Genomic DNA, 24,578 nt, shown 5'->3' on the forward strand with positions numbered 1-24,578 from the left:
GATACCTTAGGTTTCTTAGAAGAAAGAAAAAGAAAAAAGAACAACAGGAAAAGGAGGAGGAGGAGGAAGAGGAGGCAGAAGGAAAAAGGAGGAGGAAAGCAGACCTAAATTAGCAGATTCATCCAGCTAAGCCCGGCCTAGATTGGCTGAACCCCACAAAAGTATAAAAAATACATTTATATTGTTGTATGAGGTTTTTGTAGTTAGTTGTTACCCGGCAAAAGCTAAAAGATGCAATATATGAGTCACTAGGAATACCTACTGAGAGATCAAAGTGCACCAAAAAACTCAGCTCAAAATGTAGGGTGGGCTAATTAAAGTGGAATTCATCCAAATTAGGAAATTATGGAGTAATATCAATCAGCATATTATATATAACATAAGGATTATTAGAATTACACTGTTTTTTTTTTTTTTCCACTAGGAATTCTCAAAAAAGCAAGTAAAAAGTCCAAAGGCTAACTCTATGACAGCACTTTAATTCCTGCCCACAGGAAATAGTTCAGTAAACCTTTGACTGAACTTCTGGCTTTAACACCTCTGTGCCCTTAGCAGGGAAACCAACAAGCTTGCTTTCTCTGACAGATGGCTTCTCTCACCTCATACACGCTACTGTGTCAGGAACCACTGGTAGACAGGAAGTTGGCTCTAAAGTTTTCAATATTCAGATAAGAAGACTGAAGTAATTAAGGACTTTTTAAAATCTTCCAGATAAGCCCTGGCCCGGTGGCTCAGTGGAATGGAGCATCATCTCTACACCAAAAGGTTGCACGTTCAATCCCCAGTCAAGGCACGTGTGGGAGGCAACTAATTTATTTTTCTCTCTCACAATGATGTCTGTCTGTCTGTCCCCCACTTCCTTTCTCTCTAAAATTAATAAACATATCCTCGGGTGAGAATTTAAAAATTTGCCAGATAAGGTGGCTGAGAGCAGAATTCCAAATTCACGATCCCAATACAGTAAAAGATGTAAGCATTAAATTCCAAAGCCAACTGGAACACTCATAAAACTATTAGCAAGTCTCCATGCCTAAAAAGCACCCCAAAAGTTTATAAATTTGACATGGGGCATAAAACACTCTTTACTAAAAAGAGTAGTCATTTTCTTTCAGTTTCTTATAGTTTTATTCTTATCTGCTTAAGAAAATCACTCTTTCTTACCTCCAAGTAGATAAGAATCTTATTTGTGTAGATAACCAACCCAGGCTTGGGTCTAGAGCAAAAGCTGCATTTGACTAAAAAATGCAAGGTGTTCTCAAGTTTTAAATTGAGATCCCATGAGTTTTTGGTGTTTCCATGAAGTCTTCTGAACAGTGCCACAGCGGGGTGGGGCAGCACCACGTGTGCATGAAACCACGACCATGACTAGGTGGCCTCAACTAAAGCCAGACCCATGTCCACACTACAACTTTCCCTGGTCACTGGGACACTGCCCAAGTCCAAATCCCATCACGGTCCACCCGGCAGACTCTGCACACTGCTCAGTTCTAACAAACCTAAAGTGAGAAATCATTTTATAAAGCATCTTTTAATGCATGAATGGGATGAAGAGGGGCTTTAAACTCAGGAGGCAAAAAAGTGAAAGGTATCATGAACATCCTCCTATTTCCTGGGTTACTACAGTAGTCCCTCTCTATATTGCGGTTCACTTACTGCGGCATCACTATATCACGGGATTTTTAAAAATATTATATATAATTATTTATCGCGGATTTTTCGCTATATCGCGGGATTTTGCAGTACTGTATATGTATGTTGTTAAAGTTACATAGGTTTAAGAGTGTAGAATAAATGTAAGGTTCCTACTTCGCGGAGGCATCTAGAACATAACACCGGAGATAAGTGAGGGAATACTGTACCACAATTAGATTATTGGGGTTGGGGGGTAGTTAAGGTGAATCACTGTGCATTAGCAAGATGAAAACTCCCCCCGTCCCTTATTTTCACCAATTCCACCTGCAAACCAAATAAGACAACGCAAGGCGGCTAGAGGAAGCAACTACTGCTGAACTCCCTGTCTCCCTGTCTGGGGTTGTACATGGATGATGACGGGAAAACCCGCGCTAGCCAGGTTGAGACACACTGCTCTCTACCAGAAGGCACAGCTTCAGGGCTGGTCAACCCTCATCATCAACAACTGAGATCTTCTGTCATCTAAATAAGACGGGGATAAAGGTACGGAAACACCATTAAACACAGAGCATCTACTTACAGGCTCCACGAACTCAAACATCTTTCTTTCTTGGACTTCCTGCACCTTGAAGACATACTCCAGGGAAACTTCATAGAAATGCTGCCGGACCAGGTCCAGTTGGCTGTCTGCCTACAAATAAGATGGAACTTCAGAGAAAAATCAAGTCACTACCCAAGGAGAGCATTCAGCAAGCAGGCCAGAAAAAATCTCGAGGTGGTTTTTAAAAACAAATCAAACAGCATAAAACAGAAATAATAATAATAATAATAATAACAACAACAATAATAATAATAATGGTTAGCCAAGCACTTAACTTCATGCCAGGCACTGTGTCCATGACTATATATACATTGCCTTTTTCAAACCTCATTAATTCTAGTTGTTTAATACTCATTAAATTCCTAAAAAGAAGGCATTATCTTTATCTCTAATTTACAGGAAGAAAATGAACTCTGCTAACGTTAAGGACCCTGAGGCAGCCAGTACAGGGAAGATCTGTCCTGGCTCATCTGCCTCCAAGACTAGTGACTGTCTTTAAATCTCTAGGCAGCACTGCCTCACCACACTAACTCCCCTGACCACCCTGCGGCCCTCAGGGATCCTCCCTGCTTAAGTCTGCCCCTGAGACTGTAACTGGGAAAAGGGTCATTCTGAAAATCTGCAAAGTGCCTCCTGCAGAAAGAAGGAGCCACAAGGAATGTCCTCTGAGAAAAACAGCAGAGCCCAGCATCAGTCAGAGAGCTGGCAGCAAACACCTGGGCTGGAGTTGCAGCTCTACCGTTTTCTAGCTGGCGAGACCAGCTTCTGTCACTTATCCTCTCTGGGTCTCTTTCCCTCTCCTGGAGGATGGAGCTAATAGCATCCACCCTTGCTCTGAGTAGAGCTGTTTCAAAGAGAAACTGAGTTAAAGGCTGCAAATGATTTGAAAACCAGGAAGTATTCTGTACCCCTTGTTGTTATCATCACCAGGGACAGCAGAGTAGACGGGCTTCAGGCCCTGCTCCTCCGCTAAGCCAGCCACATCATCTCCAGGCAGTCACACTCCTCTCCTAACTTTCAGTCTCTCTCCCTCCCCTTCCAATCCAGTCTGCCCAGCAGACAGAATACCTTTCCGAAAATCTAAATCAGATGTTCTTCTCGCAGCCCCTCCAATGCCTCCCCTGGCCTCCACCACGGTTTGCAAGGCCTGGTGTGACCTGCCCACCTGCCCCTCCTCATCCCCTCCCACCCCAACCCACTCTCACTGCGCTCCAGACACCCTGGGCTCCTTGCTGTCCTCCAACACTCCAGATTTCTTTCTTGCCTTTGCACTTGGTGTTTCTTCTGCCTGAAAACCTCTTCCCTTAGATAAATATTCCATTTTTTTTAACTTCAGTGCACAATATGAACTACCTTTTGCACTATGACCTAATAAGCATACATTTATAATTAAGTGCAATGCACTTCCATATTTCCCATTCTGCCCCAGCCTACTACTCTACTCTGTTTCATGACCCCATCAGTCAGATTTTATGACACAACCACAATTACAGAACTCTGCCCCAGCTTTTCACTCAGCTCGCTCCTTCCCATCCTCTGGTCTCCATTCCCATGTTACCTCTGCAGAGCAGCCTTTGTTGATCACATTATTTTAGATAAGCCACTTCAGGGAGTCTCCATGTTCTCTCCTAGTTTATTTCCTTATCACTATATAACATTCTTATTTATTCCTCTCTTTTCTTGTGTATTGACTACTGGAATATAAAGTTGTTAAGAGCAAAGACCCCATCTCATTTTTCTACTTTTCTATCCCAGTCCCCTCAAAGGCATTCAACAGACACCTGAGGGAATGAATGGCTGATCGCTATGTGGCCACGAGGACCCAGCACTCAGAAGAAATGCATAACTTAATGTGATTCCAAAGGGAAAGGAAGAAGAAATCCCAAATGGAATGGTGTGTGTCTCCTGCCAATGCCCCCACTCATCTGGGCTATAGAATTCACACCCTTAGCTCCTCCTGCAATGGAATCGTAAGCCAGGACTCCAACCCACCCAGCAGGCCCAGGCCCTGCTTGTTCCTTGAGAAATTAAATCTACCAGTTTGTCTGAGACCCAACAACCATTCTGTGCTTCTTGTAAGAGGCATTCTCCTAGACTGTAAGTTCCATGAGGACAGATCAGTCATTTCACCCCCACAACACACACAATGCCTGAACAGACTTTTTCACGGAAGAATGCAGTGAATATTTGTTGAACAAATGAATACCGTCTTTGAAGCAAGCTTCTGAGACACTGAAGAATACACTGATTTTTAAAAAATCATCCACTAGATGGCAGTGTCATTCCACATCACTGCCCTAGATCCCCGCCAAGGATCTAGGGATGAGCTAGGATTTTTAAGTGCTGGGTTCAGAGCTCTGCAATCAGGGAACAATTCTGGATAACAAAGGAAGCAGATTCCATTAAATGTGTACTAAGTGTTTAATAATGAACCTAAAAGTTTATTTATTTTTTAATAAATGTGAAGAAGATCATCACTAAATAGTTGGAAGACCTTGAGTAAATCAGTTGAGCTCTACAAGAAACAGTTCCTTCAAAGGTAATTTCAGGAGGTTCAGCCAGATGATCACCAAAGCCCCCGCTCTGGCCATCTCTAGGTGCTTGACACACATTGAATGGCAATGGCAGGCAGGCAGCAGAGCACTATCCCTCCCTCCCAAGATGGAGAGAGAAGCAGGAGAGCATACTGGGTTAAGGGAAAGGGTTCCAGAGTCAGAAGCCAGGGTTCAAATCCTCACTGGCCAGCAATGGGCAGACTATTAACCATCTAAATTTCCTTTTATGTAAAATAAAGGTGCTACATCTGTACCTCAGAGAATAGCTGTGAGGAGTTGAGAAGATTCCATGTAAAATGCTCAACACAGTACCTGATACATAAATATGCATTCAATATTTGCTGCTATTGTTGTTGCTGTGTTTTTGTAAGTACAAGTATTATCACTATTGTTATCAGATTATTAGATTATTTAATTTAATTCAGTTCAAGTACAACCAAATAGCAATGCTTGAGAATAGGCCAGCGTACACAGGAAAGACCTTTAGTCTACTCCTTGCCCTCCAAGTACTTAGAAAGTATGAATGGGTAAAAGACCAGAACACAAAGGACTGTAACAGAAGAGCATAATGAAAAGATATCCACTAAGATATACACCAGCAAAGTCCATGCTACAGACTGAATGTCGGTTCCCCTCCCCATCATTCACCTGTTGAAACCTAATCCCCAATGTGATGGCATCTGGAGGCGGGGCCTTTGAAGGTGATGAGGTCATGAGGATGAAGCCTTCATGAATCTGATTACTGCCCTTATAAAAGAGAGTGTCACTCCTTCCAGCCATGTGGGGACATATAGCAAGAAGACAGCTGTCTATGAATGAACCAGGAAGCAGGCCTCACCAAATCTGCCCGCACCTTAATCTTGGACTTCCCAACCTCCTGAACTGTGAGAAATAAATGGATGTTGTCTAACAGCCACCCAGTCTGAGGTATTGTCACAGCAGCCTGAACCCACTAAGGCAGTCAGGAATAGTACGATCCAGTTTAGGAATAGGGGATGGAGAAGAACAGGCCAGTCAGAGGGATCATTCTCTGCACTTGTACAGCAGCTATACTTTGCCTTGTCATACATGAAGTAGGCAGGACACATATTTATGAATATCTTACAAAGGGACTACAATCTCAGAGACATGAGTACTTGTCCCAGGCCACACAGTGACTGCATAGCAGAACAGGCCTTGAAACAAGGTATCCCTTTGCCAGCCAATGTTCTGGTCCCTCAACTGTGCTACTCAGGGGGAGATGATACTGGCATGGCCCTAAAGAATGTGCTGGACTGATCCCAGACCAAGTAAGCACTGCCCAGGAATGGAGCAAATAGACAGGGAGGAGAGTACCCTCACTCTGGGAACACCATGCCTGTAGGATGCCTGCATTGCGGGCCTCCCAATATCAGCAGGGACTAGAACAATATGCACTGGCTCAACACCTGAATACCTCAACTCATCTAACTCCTTGGAAACTATAGAACTGGCCACATCTGGCCAGTGTGACCAGCATCCAGAGACTTTCCTTAAATATAGTTTCCAAATCCACTAAAGAGTGAGGGCATAAGGACAGAACCTAAGTGGAACTATTTGTTTATCCTGTACAAACACATATCCTGGGGTATCTTCTACTGCCTATATCCCCATGTAGAGTTGTGACTAGCCTTTATATACCAGGCAGTGAAAATAAGCAATTCTTTAGCTTTCTCCATCCTATTTAACAAGATTTACCTGAGTAGCTATACTACTTTTAAAAATCACCTCCTCATGTGTTTGCTTCATTTTCCCTACTCTAGCACAAGATCTTTAAAGAAAGCTTATTAGTATTTTCTACTTTCTACCGTTCACACCAAGTACTCAATTGCTGTTGGCTGGTTGGCCAGAACTGGTCTGCAAAGTCCACTCTAAACAGCAGTGGCTGAAGTTGTTGCTGACTCTTCACTGTCACTCAAACAACTGGTTTAAATACCCAAGTAGAGTCCTGAGAACCACACATTCCTCACTGAGGATATGTAACCAGTCCTGCTTGGGAAGGGATCAGACTCCATCATCTCTTGAGCTGTCTTCATCTTTCAACTTTTGACCCTACTATCTTCACAAGAGTACTGGCATGGTATTTGCTCAAAAAAAAAAAAAAAAAGAAAAGAAAATTTAAGAATGAGGGCTAGCTTGAAAACCATAGCTACTGTTTAGCATATTTGTGAGAAAGGTCAGCAAACTGTTAAGAATTAAATAAAATGACATTTGTGTAGCCAAATTTGGAGTTTCACTAGGAAACTGTCCTGCCTCCCAGAAACGTAAACTTCTCTGCCACATAAAACTCCAAAAACAAAATAAAAATAGTCACTGCTCCATGGCTGCAGTGCAAATCCAAAACAATCAGGGGCCGGTCACAGATTTTACTTTTTTGAAACAAGGTTTTTTGAAACCATATGAGTAACAATAAAGGGTTGCTGTAAAAAAAGAAAGAAAGACTACCATCAATTACTGGTTGAAACAAATTTTTTTTTTTAATTAACATATAAAGCAGAAAGTCAAAAGGTGAGATAATAGAGTACAGAATCAAGGTCAGGGTGAGAGAAACAGAAAAGCAGTTTCCCTCAGTTTGAAAGGAAGCAGCACATTCTAGCAGTTAGGGCTGCCCAAGAAGGAGGTGGGTGATCTTGACCAGCACTATGTTCTTCTGCCACTGACAGGCTGGAGAGCCACCGAGGGCACGGTGCGGGTGGGAAGATACAAAGGCAACCTCCGCATTAGGCATCAGATCAAGTTCCTAGTTCCCACGGTCTCTTCCAAACCCAGGATTTTCTAGCAAAGAGTAGCCAGTACATATCCACAGCACCATATAAAAATTAAACACTTTATTCAGGATACTAGTAAAACTTACCTCCTGAAGCTGGGATTCTTTCTTTTTGGAAGACAAATTTAAGTGCTTTTCTAAGACACCATAATACTTCTCTGTCTCCTTGTCATACTTCTTTTTGGCTTCCTGGTAAAAAAAAGAGAGGAGAAGAGAAAAAAATAAAACATTGCAGGAACAAAAGCAACCTGGGTCAAGATCTTTCTGCTCATCTTCACAGCTTCATCATTCCCTCAGACGACAGAACAACAGCAGACAACCCAGCTTCTACTCTTCAAAAACTGCCTGTTAAATCAAGCAACCACTCATCAGCAGCCCAGGGACTTTGAGTGTCTATCAGAGTCACCACCACAATGCCAGAAATGAGGTAGAGTCCAGTGCTTCACAGCAGCAAAGCCAGGCCTCCACCTTCTAAGACCTTAAACTGTGAAACAGAAATTTCTAGTTTCTAATTCACAAGGATGTTCAAAGCCAAATGAAGGAGGGAAGTTACCTATAAAGAAAATCTCAGAGTAGGAAGATCTACTTGACGCTTGAATGAAACAAGTCTATAGACTAATGGAGATCCAGCTTTAATACTGTTCAAAAAGTACTTTTTAACATAGAAACCCAAATATCCTTTGATATACAGGTCTTTAAGCTGAGGAATAATTCAAAACAAAGATGTTATCTTCACAAATGTGTTCACTGCAGCATCATTAATCATAGTTTTAAAAAAGGAGGCGAGGGGCTGAGAGTGATGGGGGGTGAAGCGGGGAGAGACAGCAACAGTGGCAGTAATATCACTACCCAAGGTTAGAATCTGGGATAATTCAAGTATAGAACGCCCAACATAGATAACTGGGAAGGCTAGGTAGTCTATGGAAAATTGCTCATCACATAATGAAAAGTAATAATAGCATGATATAAACTTGGTGTATCCTATGTTGAATATGTATTTATAGATAAAGATTAGATGGGAAGACACCTAAATGAAAATACTTGAGTTAAGGCAATGTGATAATGCACGATTTTTTTCCTCCGTTTTGGAAATTCTTATTGTCCTATATTAATTGCTTTCAAAATGAAAAATATCATAATATACATAATCATCCCTGCTATCCCACCACATCAGTGAGTCATTGGGGTTCTATTTTAATTTCCCTTTACAGACAAGAAAGACTTAGACCCAGTGAGGTTAACTTGCAGAAAGTCACAGAGCGTGACAGAGCTGGGATATGAGCCCAGGACAAGCTGCCTCCAGAGCCCACGTCTCAGCCACACTTGAGACACACTGTCACAGGCGCCTCTTCCTTCTACACCCCAATGGGGATGGCAGGAAAGGAGGCTGGGAGAAGGTTGGCACTGGCCTGCTAATCAGGACCAAATTTATTCAGTGCATCGTTCCTGCTTCTGACTTATATGGAGCCCACAGAGGATTTTTCTGCAACTCCAAGCCTTTAAGAAAAATTTTTGCGGCCAGATAAAGAAACTCAGAGACACCTCTCTTCATCTAATAAATATAATGTGCAACCCCTCTGGGTTAGACTCTTTTAGGCACTGAAATACAAGACAGCAGCAGTCCCTACCCTCACAGGAAGGATATTTCAGTAGACGAGACACAATTAACCACTAAACAAGTAAACAGCATAATTGCAGGCTGCCACGGTGCTGTGAAGGAAATAACCAGGGTGCAGCCACACAGATTCTGCAGATAAGGGGCTAGGGAGATGCCTCACTGGGGAGGGGATGGACAAGTTAAGACCTGCTGATCACGTGAGGAGCAAAGTAGAGGATTTTAGAGCAGAAGAGCAGTAAGTGCTCTGGGCAGAGCACTCTGAGTCAAAGTTGCACAAAACTCCCCGAGAAGCCATCACCTGAAGCCCCGAAAAGCTCCTGCGATTTCAGACACCATTTAGCTGGTGAACAGCAAAATTCTAAGCCTCACAAAGTGGGAAGAATTACCATCTACACAGTTTTGTTTTGTTTTTTTAATTGATTTGAGAGAGAGAGAAAGGGGAGAGGGAGGGAAAGTAAGAGAGACAGTAAGAAGAAAGACTAAGAAATATCAATTTGTCGTTCCACTTATTTACACATTCATTGGTTTCTTCTTACCCTGGCTGGTTTGGCTCAGTGGATTGAGCGTCGGCCTGCGAGCTAAGTGTCGCTGGTTCGATCTTCCAGTCAGGGCACATCAGAGAAGGAAAACTCTGATTCCAAAAAACCTCCGCTGCCTTGCGGCATACCTCTTCAGGGGAAAGGCTAAGGGAGTAAACCCCGACAGAAAATCCGGAGCCGGAGTCCCTAAGGCGGTTTGACGTTGTAGTCAACACCGGCAACTCCTGCGGCGCACCTGAAGCCAAGCTGTATTGACTCAGTCTTTCCCCTGGATCCTTCAGCTGCGAAGAGAGGGGGGGTCTGCTGCATGGGCAACAGCAGACCCTCCATATCACCCTGCCCAGGCTCTGTAGCTTCAGCTCCACTGGAGAGGACACTCCAGCGTCATCGCAAGATGTCGATTCAACACGGGAGGAGACAGATACCGTGTCACTCCCGAGTCGGACTGCACAGCCATTCTCGGCGGTGCAGATAGACTCTTAAGAAGCTACACCATCGTCTCTCGAGACGGACGGCTGCCGACGACGACGGTTTCTTCTTGCATGTGCCCTGACCAGAGATGGAACCCACAACCTTGGAGTATAGGGATGATGCTCTAACCAACTGAGCCACCTGGCCAGGGCTTATCTACCCAATTTTAGCTGACAGTATCCATTTTTACAAATCTCAATTTTGCTTAAAAGACTACTAACACACAAGAAAAATTAAACACACAGGAGCAAATGAAGAAAACCCCAAGGAAGCATCACTCCTTCAAATTTGAGAGGTAGAGGCAAGACACTTGACTCAAGCAACTCTTCCTTTATATTATAGAATCTAGACTGTGAGCTAAGGCTCCAAGTCCATTTAATGCTTACTGAGCCACTCCACCAGCCCTGTCACCAACCCCAAAAGGGAGAACCCTGAGTCAGGATAGTCCAGCTAACCACAGGTGAGAAAAAGCCAGGGAACATGAGCCACTGGAATGCTGTGACTTTCTGGCAACTCAGGCCTCCACATTCCATGTTCAAGAGAACAGCCAAAGTGAAAGAAAACGGGAAGCTGTTCTGTCCTGAGCCACAGCAACAAGACCTCTGTGGGAACAACTTTACTAAGATTTACATAATGTCCATAAGATGGGAGGGTGGTATTCCTCAGTTACTCAGGGACAAGAAGGTGGTCACCTTCCAGGGAATCCATTGTGAATAAGGGACAGAGGTAGGATCCTCCACTTCCACTCTAAATGAACCAACTCGAAACCAATAATTGCCTCTCTCCAGGACTTGGGTCCCTCATCTATATACTGAGGACAACTAGATGAGATCGTTGCTCAGGTTTCCTCTTTCAGCTCAAAGACTGTCCAATAAAATAAGGATAAGGACACCTACTTCCTCATAGGATTGTTACAACTAAATGAGATAAACCATATACAATGTTAGCAGAGTGCCAGGTGCATGGAAAGTGCTTAATAAATCTCAGTGGTGGTGACAAAGGTGGTGGTGGCAAAAACGGTGGTGATGGCAATGATGAGGTGCATCCTCTAAGCACACCACTTTCTTTCTGCAGCCCAGGTCCCAGGAAGGTAGCCCTCCACAGCACGGCCACACTTCGAGATTACACGCTTGCTTGTGTCTCTGTGCCTGCTGTCCCTCTCCCCAGCCACACCACGAGAACAGCAATCACATCCATGTTTCTTCCCCACCATACGCCCCTGTGCAGTGCAGGGCCAGGCACACAGCAGGCTCTCGCGTGTTTTTTAATGAATCAGCTGTGTGTGTGGAGCATAATAACTGACATCAGTGACTACATGACAGACACTGGTCTAAGCACTTCATATGAGTTCACTCATTTCTGTCTTGTAGTAACTCTCTGAGGTAAGTACTATCGCGATCCCCGTCTTACAGCTCAGGAAACAGGCATGGGGAGGTTGGATAACCTCCCCAGGTTTACATGCAAGTGACAGAAGTGAGACATTAGCTCAAGCAGTCTAGCTCCAGTGCCCACACTTAACCTCTGTGCGACAATGTCTATTCTACTTTCACCGGAGAGCCCAGCTATGGCTGCAGGAAAAGCACCCTCCCCCAAACGCAGAACTCTAAGCGCAGGGCCGTGGTCACACCGAGCTGCAGGGTGGGGCCCGACTCCTGAGAAGCTGCACTAGCACAAGAATGCCCACGAGTCCACGTCCCTGGCAGCCTTCACACCCTGCACTCCAACTTCAGCTGCACGAGAGTAGCAACAGCTTGTTATAGCAACGGAAGCAGTACCAGAGGGGACAGGAGGAGGAAGGGTAATTTTAGCATCACGTAGGCAGAGTTCAGAAACCTGAACTTAGCCACTAAGGAGCCCTTGCTGGCTCTTGACTACTCTTGAATCTGCTCTCTATGTCACCTAGTGTGGAGGGTTTGCTGTTTCTTTGTTTTCTATGAAATGCACATAATGCTATGATATCCAGTGGAACCTCAGTTCTCAAACTTAAATTCATTCTGGAAGGCTGTTCAAAGAAACGATTTGTTTGAAAACAAAATCTTACGTTTTTTCATAAGAAGTAATGTAGATTGAACTAATCCATTCCAGATTCCCCCCCAATGATTCCGTTTTAAGTGTACTTATATACAGTACATGTCTAATGTACTGTTTAATCTATAAACAGACACTTTAAAAACGAGGACATGAAAATTTAACAAAATGTAAATAAAACATACAGTAAAAATGAAAATTTATATACACACTAGAACTTACTTTTCATGCTGAGAGCTACTGATGAGTGGATACAGAGGAAAGGGATGGAGGGATGGAAGGATGTTACCATTCGGAAGGGGAGTCCCCTTTCTTAGAAACGTCCGGTATCCATCTATTCTTCTGGTGTTCTTTCTCTCTTTTGTTTCTTTGCTTCACAAGAACTTGCCTTGGGTTCACTGGGCCTCTGCCTCACTAAAAACCTACCCAGTGATACTTGTTTCTGCCTGTGTTTTAACAATCACCTGAAGCAAAACACTGAGCTGTCATTGAACAAGCTTACTGCACAGTTTGCTACTTCTATGTCAGGGTGATATTTCTCAATTAAAGTTTGCCTTTCTCCCCATTTCCCAGGCATTTCCTTGATTAGTGAAGTAGAAATATCCTCCCTTCCCTCTGTTTCTACCTCTTCAATTGCAAATCAAACAAATTAAGTTCAAGAACCGAGGTTCCACTGTACCGGCATTAAATGGTTGTCAGGTTGAGAACTAAAGTTTTGTTCAACAACCAAGACATTTTTTCTGTGAACAACTTGGTCTAGAACCAAAATGTTCAAGACAGGAGATGATCAAGAACCAAGGTTTAACTGTAAATGTATGGAGAGGGGGTAAGAAACAGGTATGTTGAAAATAGAAATGACAGAGAGGAGGGATACGCAATCATCCCCAATGCCATGGCATCATTCTTCAACAGGAAGGATAGAATAGAATATGTGTGAGAGGGAAACATGTTTTGGTGAGCAACCATTTTTCTTAAATTGTTTAATTCTTATAGTTCTCAGCATCTATAGCCCTGCCTCTACCCACCTAAGCTAGAAAAGTACCCGCTCCCGTCATTATGATCAATGGGATTAACCCAAAGGGAGCCCCACCGAGACCTGCCTCCTCTTCCCTCCTCCTCTGGGGTAACCTTCCAAACAGTGCTGAGGGAAGAGGCCAGAGTGAGAGACATCTGTGCCCAGAGGGAAAAGTTACTACTGGAAAGATGACTCAGTCAACAGATCAGCTCTGCCTCTGCCTCAAAACCCTTCAGGACCTCCAGAGCCGCCACCCAGTGTTTTCAGCAATAGAAGGCACCGGCCCGAGGCCACTAAAGAGAAGCGGCTCACTGGGCCTGCATCAGTGAGAACTGGGGAGGGGAGTTTTCTCGCCCATCGCTGGGTTTGCTCAAAGTCTTAGACAAAAGCCTAATGGAACAAGATATGCCTTTAAATCCTTAGCATCTGATACAAAACCAATAATCTCCAATTTCTTCATAAATGCAAACTGTAAAACTGGTAGAAAAGTGCTGTAGAATTGGAAAAATAATTATTGCCGTGGTCCCTCCTTCAAAGAATGAATAACCCTGACTGAATTGAACATAGTCTCTTCCAGGTCCTAATATATTCATATTCAGAAAGCAGGTGCACTGGGGAAAGGGGAATGATGGAGGAAAACACCACTTCTTACATTTTAGCTACCTTTTTCCCACCTACAGGCACCTCGCAAGGCCATGTCACAAGTGAGTAAAATCCATCCCAACAGGTATGAGTATGACACTGCCCCAAACACCCTGCAGGTGGCACAAGGGACCGAGGCTGAAAGACAATGCTGGAAAAGCAGGAAGAAGAGCTTGACAATCCTCTTGCTTTCATTGATTCCAGTGAAAAACATCTTCCCAGCAGGTGGTCTCTGAAACTCCCCTTAAGGTCAAACCACTAGGGCTTCCTAGTGATTTCTCACAGGACAGGGGAGCCCAGGAGAAGCCACCTCTTAGAAAGGAACAAGACTCATGCCTTTACGGTCTTTCGGTAACACATTAGAATTGGCTGAATTTGGGCTGCTGCCCTTCCAAGTCAGTGATAACAAATGGTGACCTCTGGGCTGAAGCAGCCCCACTTTTTGACCAGCACAATGTGTTAAATATATTTTTTTAATTATTTGCCAACACTTCTTTTAACCAGGCGATTTCATATAAAACTCTGACTTTTCAGTTTCTCTTGAAAATTTTAAAGATCTATCAAGAGAGGGCTCATTTGAACACACAGCAAAAGTGAGCTAAGAACAGAGTGCCGGGCCCACAAGGCCCGATTTGTAGCCCATGTTCTAGCCTCTGAGCCCTGGACCTTGCAATAAACACAATCCCAAGTTGCCCAAGCACACAGGTACCTTTCTTTACTAACACAAAGGACACATGGTTTCCACTGTTGGACAGCTTATGACCTAGCACAAAGTGATTAGATAACAAAACACGAGAAGAGCAGCTCCGGGCATGACCACCCAGGCTATCTTCAGACACTTGTGAAGTGCAGATGAGCTAGGCACCAGGCTTACTCGCCCAAGATTTTCTAAACACAGTGGGCTTAGATTTTCTGGCGATTTTCTGGAGAAGGTGTGTTTTCAAGACCTCTTACCTAAAAATCCGAGAGGAAAAACTGCAAAATTCTCACCTTGGCAGCCCCAATCTGCTCCTTCCGAAACTTTTCCAAGGGCGTGATGAGCACGTCACTGGCATTTTCAATCTGGTAAGAATAAACAGCGGGGAGCGGGGTGGGGGGAGACGCAAGAGCAGTATCAGTAAAGAATTAGAGCAGTGCTGGCACAAAATATCTCCTCATGTCTCAACATAAAATTTGAGTAAGCAATACTGTGCATGTAGGAACTGTTCACAATACATCAACTGACAGCATGTCAAATCAAAATCTAGTCATCAGTTCAAAATATTGTATTCTTCCTGTGCATGATTAAAACTGGTTCTTAAAAAGTAAAAATTAAGACCTCTAACAATGTAAGCAACCATCCAAAGGTAGAAGGAAACTAGTGACATGGTAGGATCTAAATTTCAAGCTTCAAGTGACATCCTGTAAATGTTCATTCACCCAAGTTATATTTAAGTACATACATTTAAAGCAGAGCAACACTGACTCTGGATTACAAACAAATAGAAAGCATCTTTAACATCTAGTGGGATGAAAACCTTCCAGCAGGATTTTGTGTGAACCTAACCAACACTGGACTATGATCGGGACACTTGTGTCTGCTGACCACTGGCTGCCTCTCAATATCATCCCACAGCCTCGCCCTCTCTGGTCCTGCACTCCAACTACACCATCACCCGAAGACACCTCAAATGTACCAAATCTGTCCCACTTGCAGGCTTTTGCATTTTGCTGTTAGGTCAGATGCCCCATCCCTAAATTCTTGTGTGGAAGATTCATTACTTACTGCAATTCAAGTTTCAGCTTAAAGGTCACCTCTTTAGGAAGGCCTTCTGTGACTACCAATATAATTCAAAGAAACTTCCCAGCAGTGCACACACACACACACACACACACACACACACGACAGGGGAACCCAGGAGAAGTCACTTCTTAAAAAGGAACAAGACTCACTCCCTTTACGGTCTTTCAGTAACACATTAGAATTGGCCAAGTTTGGGCTACTGCCCCTTCAAGTCAGTGATAACAAATGGTGACCTCTGGGCTGACGCAGCCCCACTTTTTGACGTACGCATGCACGCATGCACACATGCGGACTTATAAACGCTCTCTCATCTACCACTATCCCTAAAACACAGAAGAGTGCTGAAACAAAGGAGCACTCAAATATTTTTCAATAACTAAATGAATGAACAAATTATTTCTCGATTGGCTGCCAACTGTGTGACCATGGGCAAAACTTTTAACCTCTCTGGGCTCCAACTTCCTCGTCTACAAAATGAGTGGTCTGGATTGTCCCAGCTCCAAGATTCCATGGTCTTTTCTAAAGCAGTACAATATTTTACAATCTTTCCTCTTAAGTCATTCACTGATTACTTCTCGCTCAACTAATTATTTCAGGAATCTCATCTCAACAAAGCATTATTTTTCTAAATCACATGCATATCCACTGCAATGAAACCAAGAGAGTAAATGCCAGAAGCCATAAATGGACACAAAGAGAACTCATTGAACAAAGTGAGGAATAGAAGTGGTAGGCCTCCAAATTTATTGTCGTTTGCCTTTTTCTCAATTTTGAGACCACTTATTCTAGTAGAGAGCAACACTAGAGTGTTGCAATATTGTTTAACTTGTTCCGTTTTTACTGTTATTTGATGTGGCTTGATTGACTCACTTGGTTATGTCTTTTCTACAAATCAAGTCTCTAATGCTCATAATGGTATCTGAGCCCATAAGTCAGTGGTTCTCAGCTTTAGTCGTATGTCAGGCTCACCTGGGGAGCTTTTAAAAATCTCTATGTCCAGGCCTCACTCCAGAGCAATTAAATCAGAAACTCTATACTTCGTCTCAGGCATCAGTATGTTTTGAATTCAAGTTGTTCCAAAGGGCATCCATGATTGAGAATCCAGCCCTAAGTAGATGCTAAATATATGAAAGCAGTAACTGCTCACCTGGGAATCAGGATGCCCGAGTCCTTGCCCCAGTCCTTCCACTGCTTGCTATCAGCCTTCATAAGGCCTCAACTTTCTAATCTGTCAAATGAGGGACTGCAAAGGTGAGGAATAAGGTCTGTCTGGGTCTAGGAGTCTATGACTGTGTAATTTCCACTCCATTCCAAGCACTGTGCTAATATTGGGGACACAGTAGCCTATTCTCTGCCCTTCAAGAATTCATATTTACTATGGGGCACGTGCAGTGATTATCGGGACATAATATGCTAAATGCAGAATCAGAGGCATAAAGTGAATATTAAGAAAACACAAAGATAACCAAATATCCTGGGGCATCAGGGAGGACTTCCCAAAGAAGGTGCAGCTTTGCTAAGCTGAGCTGAATTGATGGTGAAGCTGTCACAGAGCAACGAGGTAGGGAAGGGGCTTGCAATGGCCATATACTCAGATGCAGAGAGTAGAAATTCAATTCACTGACATTAATAATAAAACTGCAGAGGCAAGCTGAAAAATATAATCCAGTCATTGTTCCCTTACTGCAGGCCATAGTGATCTGCAGGGTATTATCATGATTTGCTCACCACACCACCCACCCCCAAATACTGACTTGGCCAAGAATCAGACTCCAAAGAATCACTTCCCTTTCTCAGGCACCAGCACGTGCACAAACACAAGCTTTCCCCTCCCTCCACGCCCCAGAAACCCTGCTGTGGCTGCCGCCACTACCCCCAATTCTGGTTCAAGCACCCAGCAATGAGCAATCAAGGAAAATAGTATGTCTCTCTGCAGGGCAGAAGGTGAGAGGCTTCCGCTCCATTTAGAGTTTTAAATAAATCCCCACATTCTCTGGTGTCACCCACACTTGGGTTTGAATCTAGACCACCATGCCACTTATTAACTGTGTGATCTTAGGCATGTTACTGAAACTCTGTAAACCTCAATACCTTCATCTGGACAATGAGGATGATATAGGTACTACCTCAGAGTCATCATGAGGGTTAAAATAGAAAACATGTGGCTACATAATGTCTTGGTAGATGCCATGGACTAAACTGCACCCCTCCCTCCACCAAGAAGTATCATGTATTGAAGCCCTAACCCTGGCAAATTAAATGAGGCCATTAGACCAAGAGGTGGCTCTAATGCTTTAGTAACCTGTATCAGCAACCCCAAACCTAAGCCTGCGAATGCCTCAAGGTTAAGAAATCAAAACCTAAGAACAAACAATCACAAACTACCAGGCTTTTCCAAATAAGGCAACTACCTAAACGACACCCAATTAACTGATTTCCTTGCTTTGCTTCCACATCTTCAGTGCTGTATAAGTCTCTCCCCTAGCTCCTGTAGGTAGAGCACTGCTAACTACTTCCAGGCTGGTGTTACCCAATTTGAATTGATTTTTGCTCAAATAAACTTAAAATTTTAACACGCTTTACATGATCTTTTATCACTCACATGGTGATAATATTTGAATATGGGGCCTTTTAGAAGGTAATTAGGTTGTGAGCCCACTGTGAAGTCCTCTCGATGGGGTCAGTGCCCTTGTAAGAAGAGACATGAGAGCTTCCCCACCCTTTCTCTGCCCTGTGAGGCAACAGCAAAAAGGCAGCCATCTGTAAACCAGGAAGAGGACCCTCACCAAGAACCACATCAGTCAGCCCCTTGATCTTGGACTCACTATTCTCCAGAACTGTGACAAATAAATGTTTATTGTTTAAGCCATCCTGGCTATGGTGTTTTGGCAGCCCGAGCTGACCAAGGTAGGAAATTTAGTCTCAAACCATTCCTTATCAATATGGAAAGAGAAAAAAAAAGTTCATTAATAGACCCTTTCCTGGGGCCTTTGGAGCACCACCTCCAAAACAGAATCCCTCCTGGGGACAAATCAGCATGTAGCCAGCAGGGAGTTTCAAATCAGGCCTCTGTCTGATTTGGAAGGTGCCAAAGAACTTGTGGATGTGGAATCCCTCATCTGTTAATGCTGAACCACATCAGAATAAATTCTAATGCAAAAGAGATCTCTTAAGAACCTGAAGACCAGCTTTTGATTCTTGAATTCCACAACGCCTCTCTTTGAAGAACTTGGAGCTAACATAACTTACTAAGTGCCCATTTACTAGGTGCCTACCACATGGCAGGCACTGTGTTAGGTGCTTTGGAATTAAAAGCGAAGGAGTCGCCCTGCCCTCCAATAGCTTTTACATAAGTTTAATAAGGCGGGGGGGGTGCAGTTTGCAGAGTGGGGCACTTCATTCCCATTCTGCCAAAAGAAAACCCCAAAGAGTTAAATAATTGTAAAGATACACCCAGAAATCATATACCTTATGTGCACACATTACAGTGAAGTCATTCTCAAGTTATCCAAGTACATATATCCTATTTTTTACAAAAGGCTCCAAACCCTGCAAAGATGAGAAGATAAGGCTTGCTCAAGAGCTCAAAGCATTTAAGTGGCAGAGCCTAGACACAAAGCCATTTCTTCTGATAACAAATCCCATGCTCCCTAGACATGACCACACTGTCTGGGACCAAGAGTAGCCCAGCTGTACTCACCATCCGTATCCGTTCATCTTCAAGATTCCTGAGAACAGTGGCAAACTCCTGTAAAGACCTCGCTGGAAAACAGAAAGGGGCCTTGAGATGGAAGTTGAGTAATGGGCCTTTAGGAGCCTTTCCAGATTCAGCAGTCATGTTATGCGTGGAAATCCCTTGGCACATGCAGAAACCTAAAGTCAATTGTTTCCCAAGGCTCCCCTTATCTTTTAATCATTAATCATTAAGGATGACCCAGAAATACATGTTAATTCCACCTGGCACTTTAGCTAGGGAAGGATTTCCTTCAAGGAAAAGACTGGCTTGTTCCTGCGAGTACCTAGGACTGATGAGATGCTGGCTGGCCCCCAGACCCCAGGCTGGAAGGGGCAGAGTTCCGCTTAAGAGTGGAAGGATTTCCTGCCCAGGATTTGACCTCCTCAACCTTTGTTGTGGGGCTGCGTCAGAACCCAACCTTTTCTTTGGCACTAGAACTAAACAAACAGTGCTGCTGGCACCGGAAGTCCCATCTCTGGCTTCTCCTTAAGCTCCTCCTGAGTCCCCAAGCCATTTATTAATGCAATACAGCTTGCAGAATGCTGGTCAGATGGGGACCATCTCCTTCTCTAAAATTATTCCCAAAGACAACAGGCATTAAGTGCAGTAGCCCTGAGGATATCTGGAACATATGTTTCACGTTGGGAAAACCAGCCATATATTCAGGATTTACCACAATGATATGTTCTCCCTGCTCCCAGCTGTCTCCCAACCACCTTTGCTATCCCCAGTTCCTGATGTACTGCATGGCAATAGGAACTCGATAAGCACTTGATGGCTTGTTAATTCAATGAACATTCTCAATTCTTGCTCACATCATGGAGTTAACCAAGATGTCCAATGTAAGAACAAAGTGCAGCCACTAGACCCTGGCAAAGAAGGGTGTCTTTAACACTACCAATCCTCCGTACTCAGTGCTGCCTACAAAGGACAGGTGGTGGTGCAGAGTGAAGAGGCACACTGAGGTGACCAGTGGCAGCCCCACCCTCAGCATCTTGGTAAACAGACAAAAGGGACCACTGCAAGCTAGACACTGAGCTCCATTCACCTTTCAAAGGCAACAGCAGCTACAAAGCTCTAGTCAACTGTTGCCAGACAGAATGTGGGACCAGCTGATTAGCTTCTCCAATTTTCAAAGATCTGGAGAACTGAAACTTAAGTATAAATTCAATTTATATGGTAATTCAATTACAAAAATGAGTGCTAAGGAAAACATAGCTTCATTCTGATCTCAGCCCATAAGCTAGCACTTGCAACCTGTGATCTAATTCTTCCCTCAGCTACCTGCATTCTGCTTTCTCTCAAAGTTCCCAGCACTGTGGTTATGGGGAAGAACGGCACAAAACCAGCCAGAAGCAGGACACCAAAGGAAGGCAGAGCAGAGAGCCCCACTGCAAACCTTCACACTTTCTCCTGCAAGAGGAGGGTGAGCGGCAATCCCAGAGCTCCAAGGAGAAGCCCAGAATAGCCCCAAACCCCTGATCCTCACTTAACTCTGTCCCCTCCACTGTTACTATGGATTTCTTAATTTATAACACTTAGATTCTTCCTATCCCCAGAAAAAGACTCAGTAAGGACATTGGATGTTATGATAAACAGCACAGTTATGACTTACCTATACACATTTCATCATCCGTTTCTGCATCTCCTATGCACTGAAATTTAAATTCATTTAAGGAATCTGCAAATTTCCTCTTCGCTGAAGACAAATCTAGAAAGAAAAAAAGAATCACAAATTACTGATATAAACTGGCTTTCCAATTTGCTGCACTTTTTAATCCTTCCTCTACTACAGCAGCTGGCAGATTCCTTCCTAAGTCCATTTCAAAGCACAAAAAAATGTGAATTCGACACAGTAAATACTTGTTTATCACATGAAATGCATATTTGCTTTAGAAGTCAGTATGTTTGTTGCATTTGCTTTAACAATTCTGGCCCTATTTCTAATTCCTCTAGCTACAGAGCAAGTCCTGTCTTCTCCGTTTGACACAGGTGGGGATCCACTAGCCTAAGGAGGTAGAGGAGGAAGTATGGCCTTAGCATCTACAGCCCTGCAAGTGGGCTTTGTCACTGACCCTCCAGGTGGTCAGTGAAGCTGCCCCACCTCAGACTCAACAATACCTTCCACTAGCCCAACTCATACCACAAGCTGCTTGAAGAAAGTGCTGTAAACTGCCCTGCCCCCATGGCACAGGAGGACCTGAATCTCCTCAAGTACACATGAGGCCCGAGTTCTCAGAACCCTCTCAGGCAAAACAGCTGGCCAGCCTGACAAAGTTCTGCCTGAACCATTTTCCTGGGGCACCACGCTCCCCCACTGCCATGGGTACAAAGCCCTGGCAATGTTTGGGGTTGGGGTAACCCCACACATGGTACAACCCCATACCTGCTACCTACAGAAAGCTCTCCGAGGCCCTGTCAAATTTAAAAAGTTTTCATTTACGTCAGTAATAAAAGCCAATAATCCTTCCATGAACCCTCAGCTTCAGTTAAGGGTACAAAAGCACCACAGTACCTTCCAGTGGCCTGACAGGCACGGCTGCTCCGTACAAATGTGCTTAACTCAATTCCATGTGCAGCCTTCCTGCAGATTAGGCTAATCACTCAAATTACCCTCATCCATGTTCCCCTCATTGAAGGGGAAATGGCATTATGTTCATATTCCCAGAGGAGGGAAATATGAGGCATAACTGGCAACAAGGCCTGGCTTTAATAAGATATTTGGGGGTGGGGGAGCAGGGATGGGAGAATTCTGGCTTCACAGATCAACATGACCTATTGGAATAACAGCACCCGTGATCCTCAGCACTTGTCTTTTTAGTTTCCAGATTTGACCCTGAGGTTACGCTTAGATCAGTGGTTCTCAACCTTCCTAATGCTGCGACCCTTTAATACAGTTCCTCATGTTGTGGTGACCCCCAACCATAACTAAAGCATAGTGATTAATCACAAAAACAACGTGTAATTATATATGTGTTTTCCGATGGTCTTAGGTGACCCCTGTGAAAGGGTCGTTCGACCCCCAAAGGGGTCGCAACCCACAGGTTGAGAACCGCTGGCTTAGATTTTCCCCACCTTTTGATTTTGTCTATTTGTTTTCTCTCCGCGTACCCCGTAGGGGATCCTGCTGTGTGTGTGCTGGATAACATGGGGGGCGAGGAAGGGAGATTGTATACAATTCCAACCCCCAATGTTCAGCTCATCAATCTGAGGGCTCATTCCAAACGATGGCCACCAGTGGAACAGCCAGGCTGGCGCCCCAGCCTCAGGTCTGGGGCTCAGGGTACCAACTGAACACCAGCAGCTCCTGCTCCGAGGCTGCCCTCCCAGTGGCTCAAATGACACAGGTCCCGAGCTAGCTGTGATTCGTACAGGGTCTTCCCCTCTACACCAAAAGACAAGGCACTCAGAGTGGAGAAGGAGTACAGAGGAGACAACAGCTGGCACTCTCCCATCTCTCCCTGGTTCAGTCACTTTTAATGGAATGGTCCTTGGGCAGAAAGTCTAAAGATGCTGGCAGGAGAGTCAGGCATCTCTTAAAACTGGCCAACCCAGGCTAAGGATATCCCTGAGAACACAAATCACTCCCTGGCAAGAAAGAAAAAGACGCTTCTGTAGGTCAGAACACTGTGCAAAGGAAGGACAGGGGAGGCCGCAGGCAGGCAGGATGAAGAGGCCCAAGTGTGTAGTGCATGGAATGTGGCCATGGCTGTACTCCCTGTCATCTTAGCCAGAATGTTCCCCTGGTCAGAACTCACAAAGAAAGGCCCGAACAAAGAGTAAGAACAGAGTTGCTTTTCTACCCACCTAAAAATCCTCCTGGGCCTCTCCAGTAGGGCAAGAAACACTCAAGCTGGACAATCTTCTCAACGACGTGGAAAAAGGTGAAACATAAGCCAGGCTTGGGAAAGCTCCCAGCACGCACCTGAAAAGCTGTGCTGCCAGGGGCAGCTGCCAATGAGGACCAAGGAGTGGCTCCTACTGCACAACGGGGCCTTTGTGGGGCCTTTTCACAGGAGAACCCATTTAGCCAGGAGCAGGGCTGTTAGCTTATGACCAGAAGGTAACCTGAATTCATTGTCCAGTGGCACACAGCACACCCCACCACAGCACAAGCCTGAGAAGCAATGTGGGCCCCATGAAGCTGATAAAGAAGCTGGTCCCCTGATGGAAGATTAGGTAATGAGTCCTGGTATGGAGTCAATACTGGGCTGCAGGCCAGTAAGGACAGCTGGGTAGAGTGAGAATGCCAATTATTGGAAACTGAAAAGGAACTCACCATGGGCATGAATGACTCATGCTTCAGAGAGAAATCTTTCTGTAAAGGTGCAGTGGACACCTGTTGTTTTGCTTCTTCAGCATCTATTCCCTGGCCTTTGGGACGGCATCTCAAGCTTGCTTTGGAAGACCTCCCTTCTCTACTTGCACTGCATGGGGTTCTGATTATATGCTGATCAAGCCCTTCCATAGCCCCTGGCCCTCACCCCAACCTCCACTGGCTCCTGGGTTCAAGTTTCAGTCCCATCATTTACCAGAGATGTAACTAACCTAGGGTTAGTCATAAAGTGTAAGTCATTTCAGCTGCCAATTGTCAGCCCTACCCAACCCATCGGGCTGTCAAGAGATCCAGTGAGGCACACTGTATAAGCACTCTGTACTGTAAGCTTCAGTTCTAGGCAAGGCTGGGCTACTCTCCCCTAATATATAAATCCTCCAATAACTGGACCCAGGGAAGGTAATCACCATTACCTATAATGAGAGCTCGGAGAAATTAAAGGACTGACATAAAAACACACAGCCTCTAAGAGGCAGTCTGTGACTCAGTCGAGTCCTCTGAACTGAGATCCTTATAGCATGTGGCTACACCATGCTGCCTCACTCCATTAAGATAAACCACTTCTCTATTGCTTAGGACAATGAAGAGGGCATTAGAAAAAGAACACCCACAAACCACTGCTTCTTGTCTACTTCAACCCAAAAGGATTGGTGGCATCTTACGTAGATGATCACCTTGGACATGCAGCTGCACAGAGGCTTATTTCTGGAGTCTGCACTCTAATGCACACAGGAATCCAACCTGCCCCTTTCAGTAAGAGGAGGGGAGAAGGAGGAGAGGCTGGTATTGGTGCTGGGTGCATGCCAAGTTTTGTGGCATCCTGCTCACATAACGCCA

At 44.4% G+C, this 24,578-nt stretch overlaps 1 protein-coding gene across 4 annotated transcripts in view; it reads right to left on the reverse strand.

Annotated features, from left to right (window-relative positions):
* The window catches only part of ARHGAP26 (Rho GTPase activating protein 26), a 485,784-nt gene that overhangs the window by 365,432 nt on the left and 95,774 nt on the right, over positions 1 to 24,578 (reverse strand). For all 4 annotated transcript variants that reach the window (XM_090288083.1, XM_090288084.1, XM_090288082.1 and 1 more), the window contains exons 2-6: positions 21,021 to 21,116; positions 19,370 to 19,431; positions 14,877 to 14,948; positions 7,661 to 7,762; positions 2,213 to 2,323 (exon numbers count right to left, since the gene is read on the reverse strand). In XM_090288083.1, the coding sequence (XP_090144209.1) occupies positions 2,213 to 2,323; positions 7,661 to 7,762; positions 14,877 to 14,948; positions 19,370 to 19,431; positions 21,021 to 21,116 (443 nt within the window). The remainder of the gene's footprint in view (positions 1 to 2,212; positions 2,324 to 7,660; positions 7,763 to 14,876; positions 14,949 to 19,369; positions 19,432 to 21,020; positions 21,117 to 24,578) is intronic.

Source organism: Furipterus horrens, unplaced genomic scaffold (assembly GCF_987537825.1).
Source record: "Furipterus horrens unplaced genomic scaffold, mFurHor1.1.pri manual_scaffold_10, whole genome shotgun sequence".
In the NCBI taxonomy this organism is placed as follows: domain Eukaryota; kingdom Metazoa; phylum Chordata; class Mammalia; order Chiroptera; family Furipteridae; genus Furipterus; species Furipterus horrens.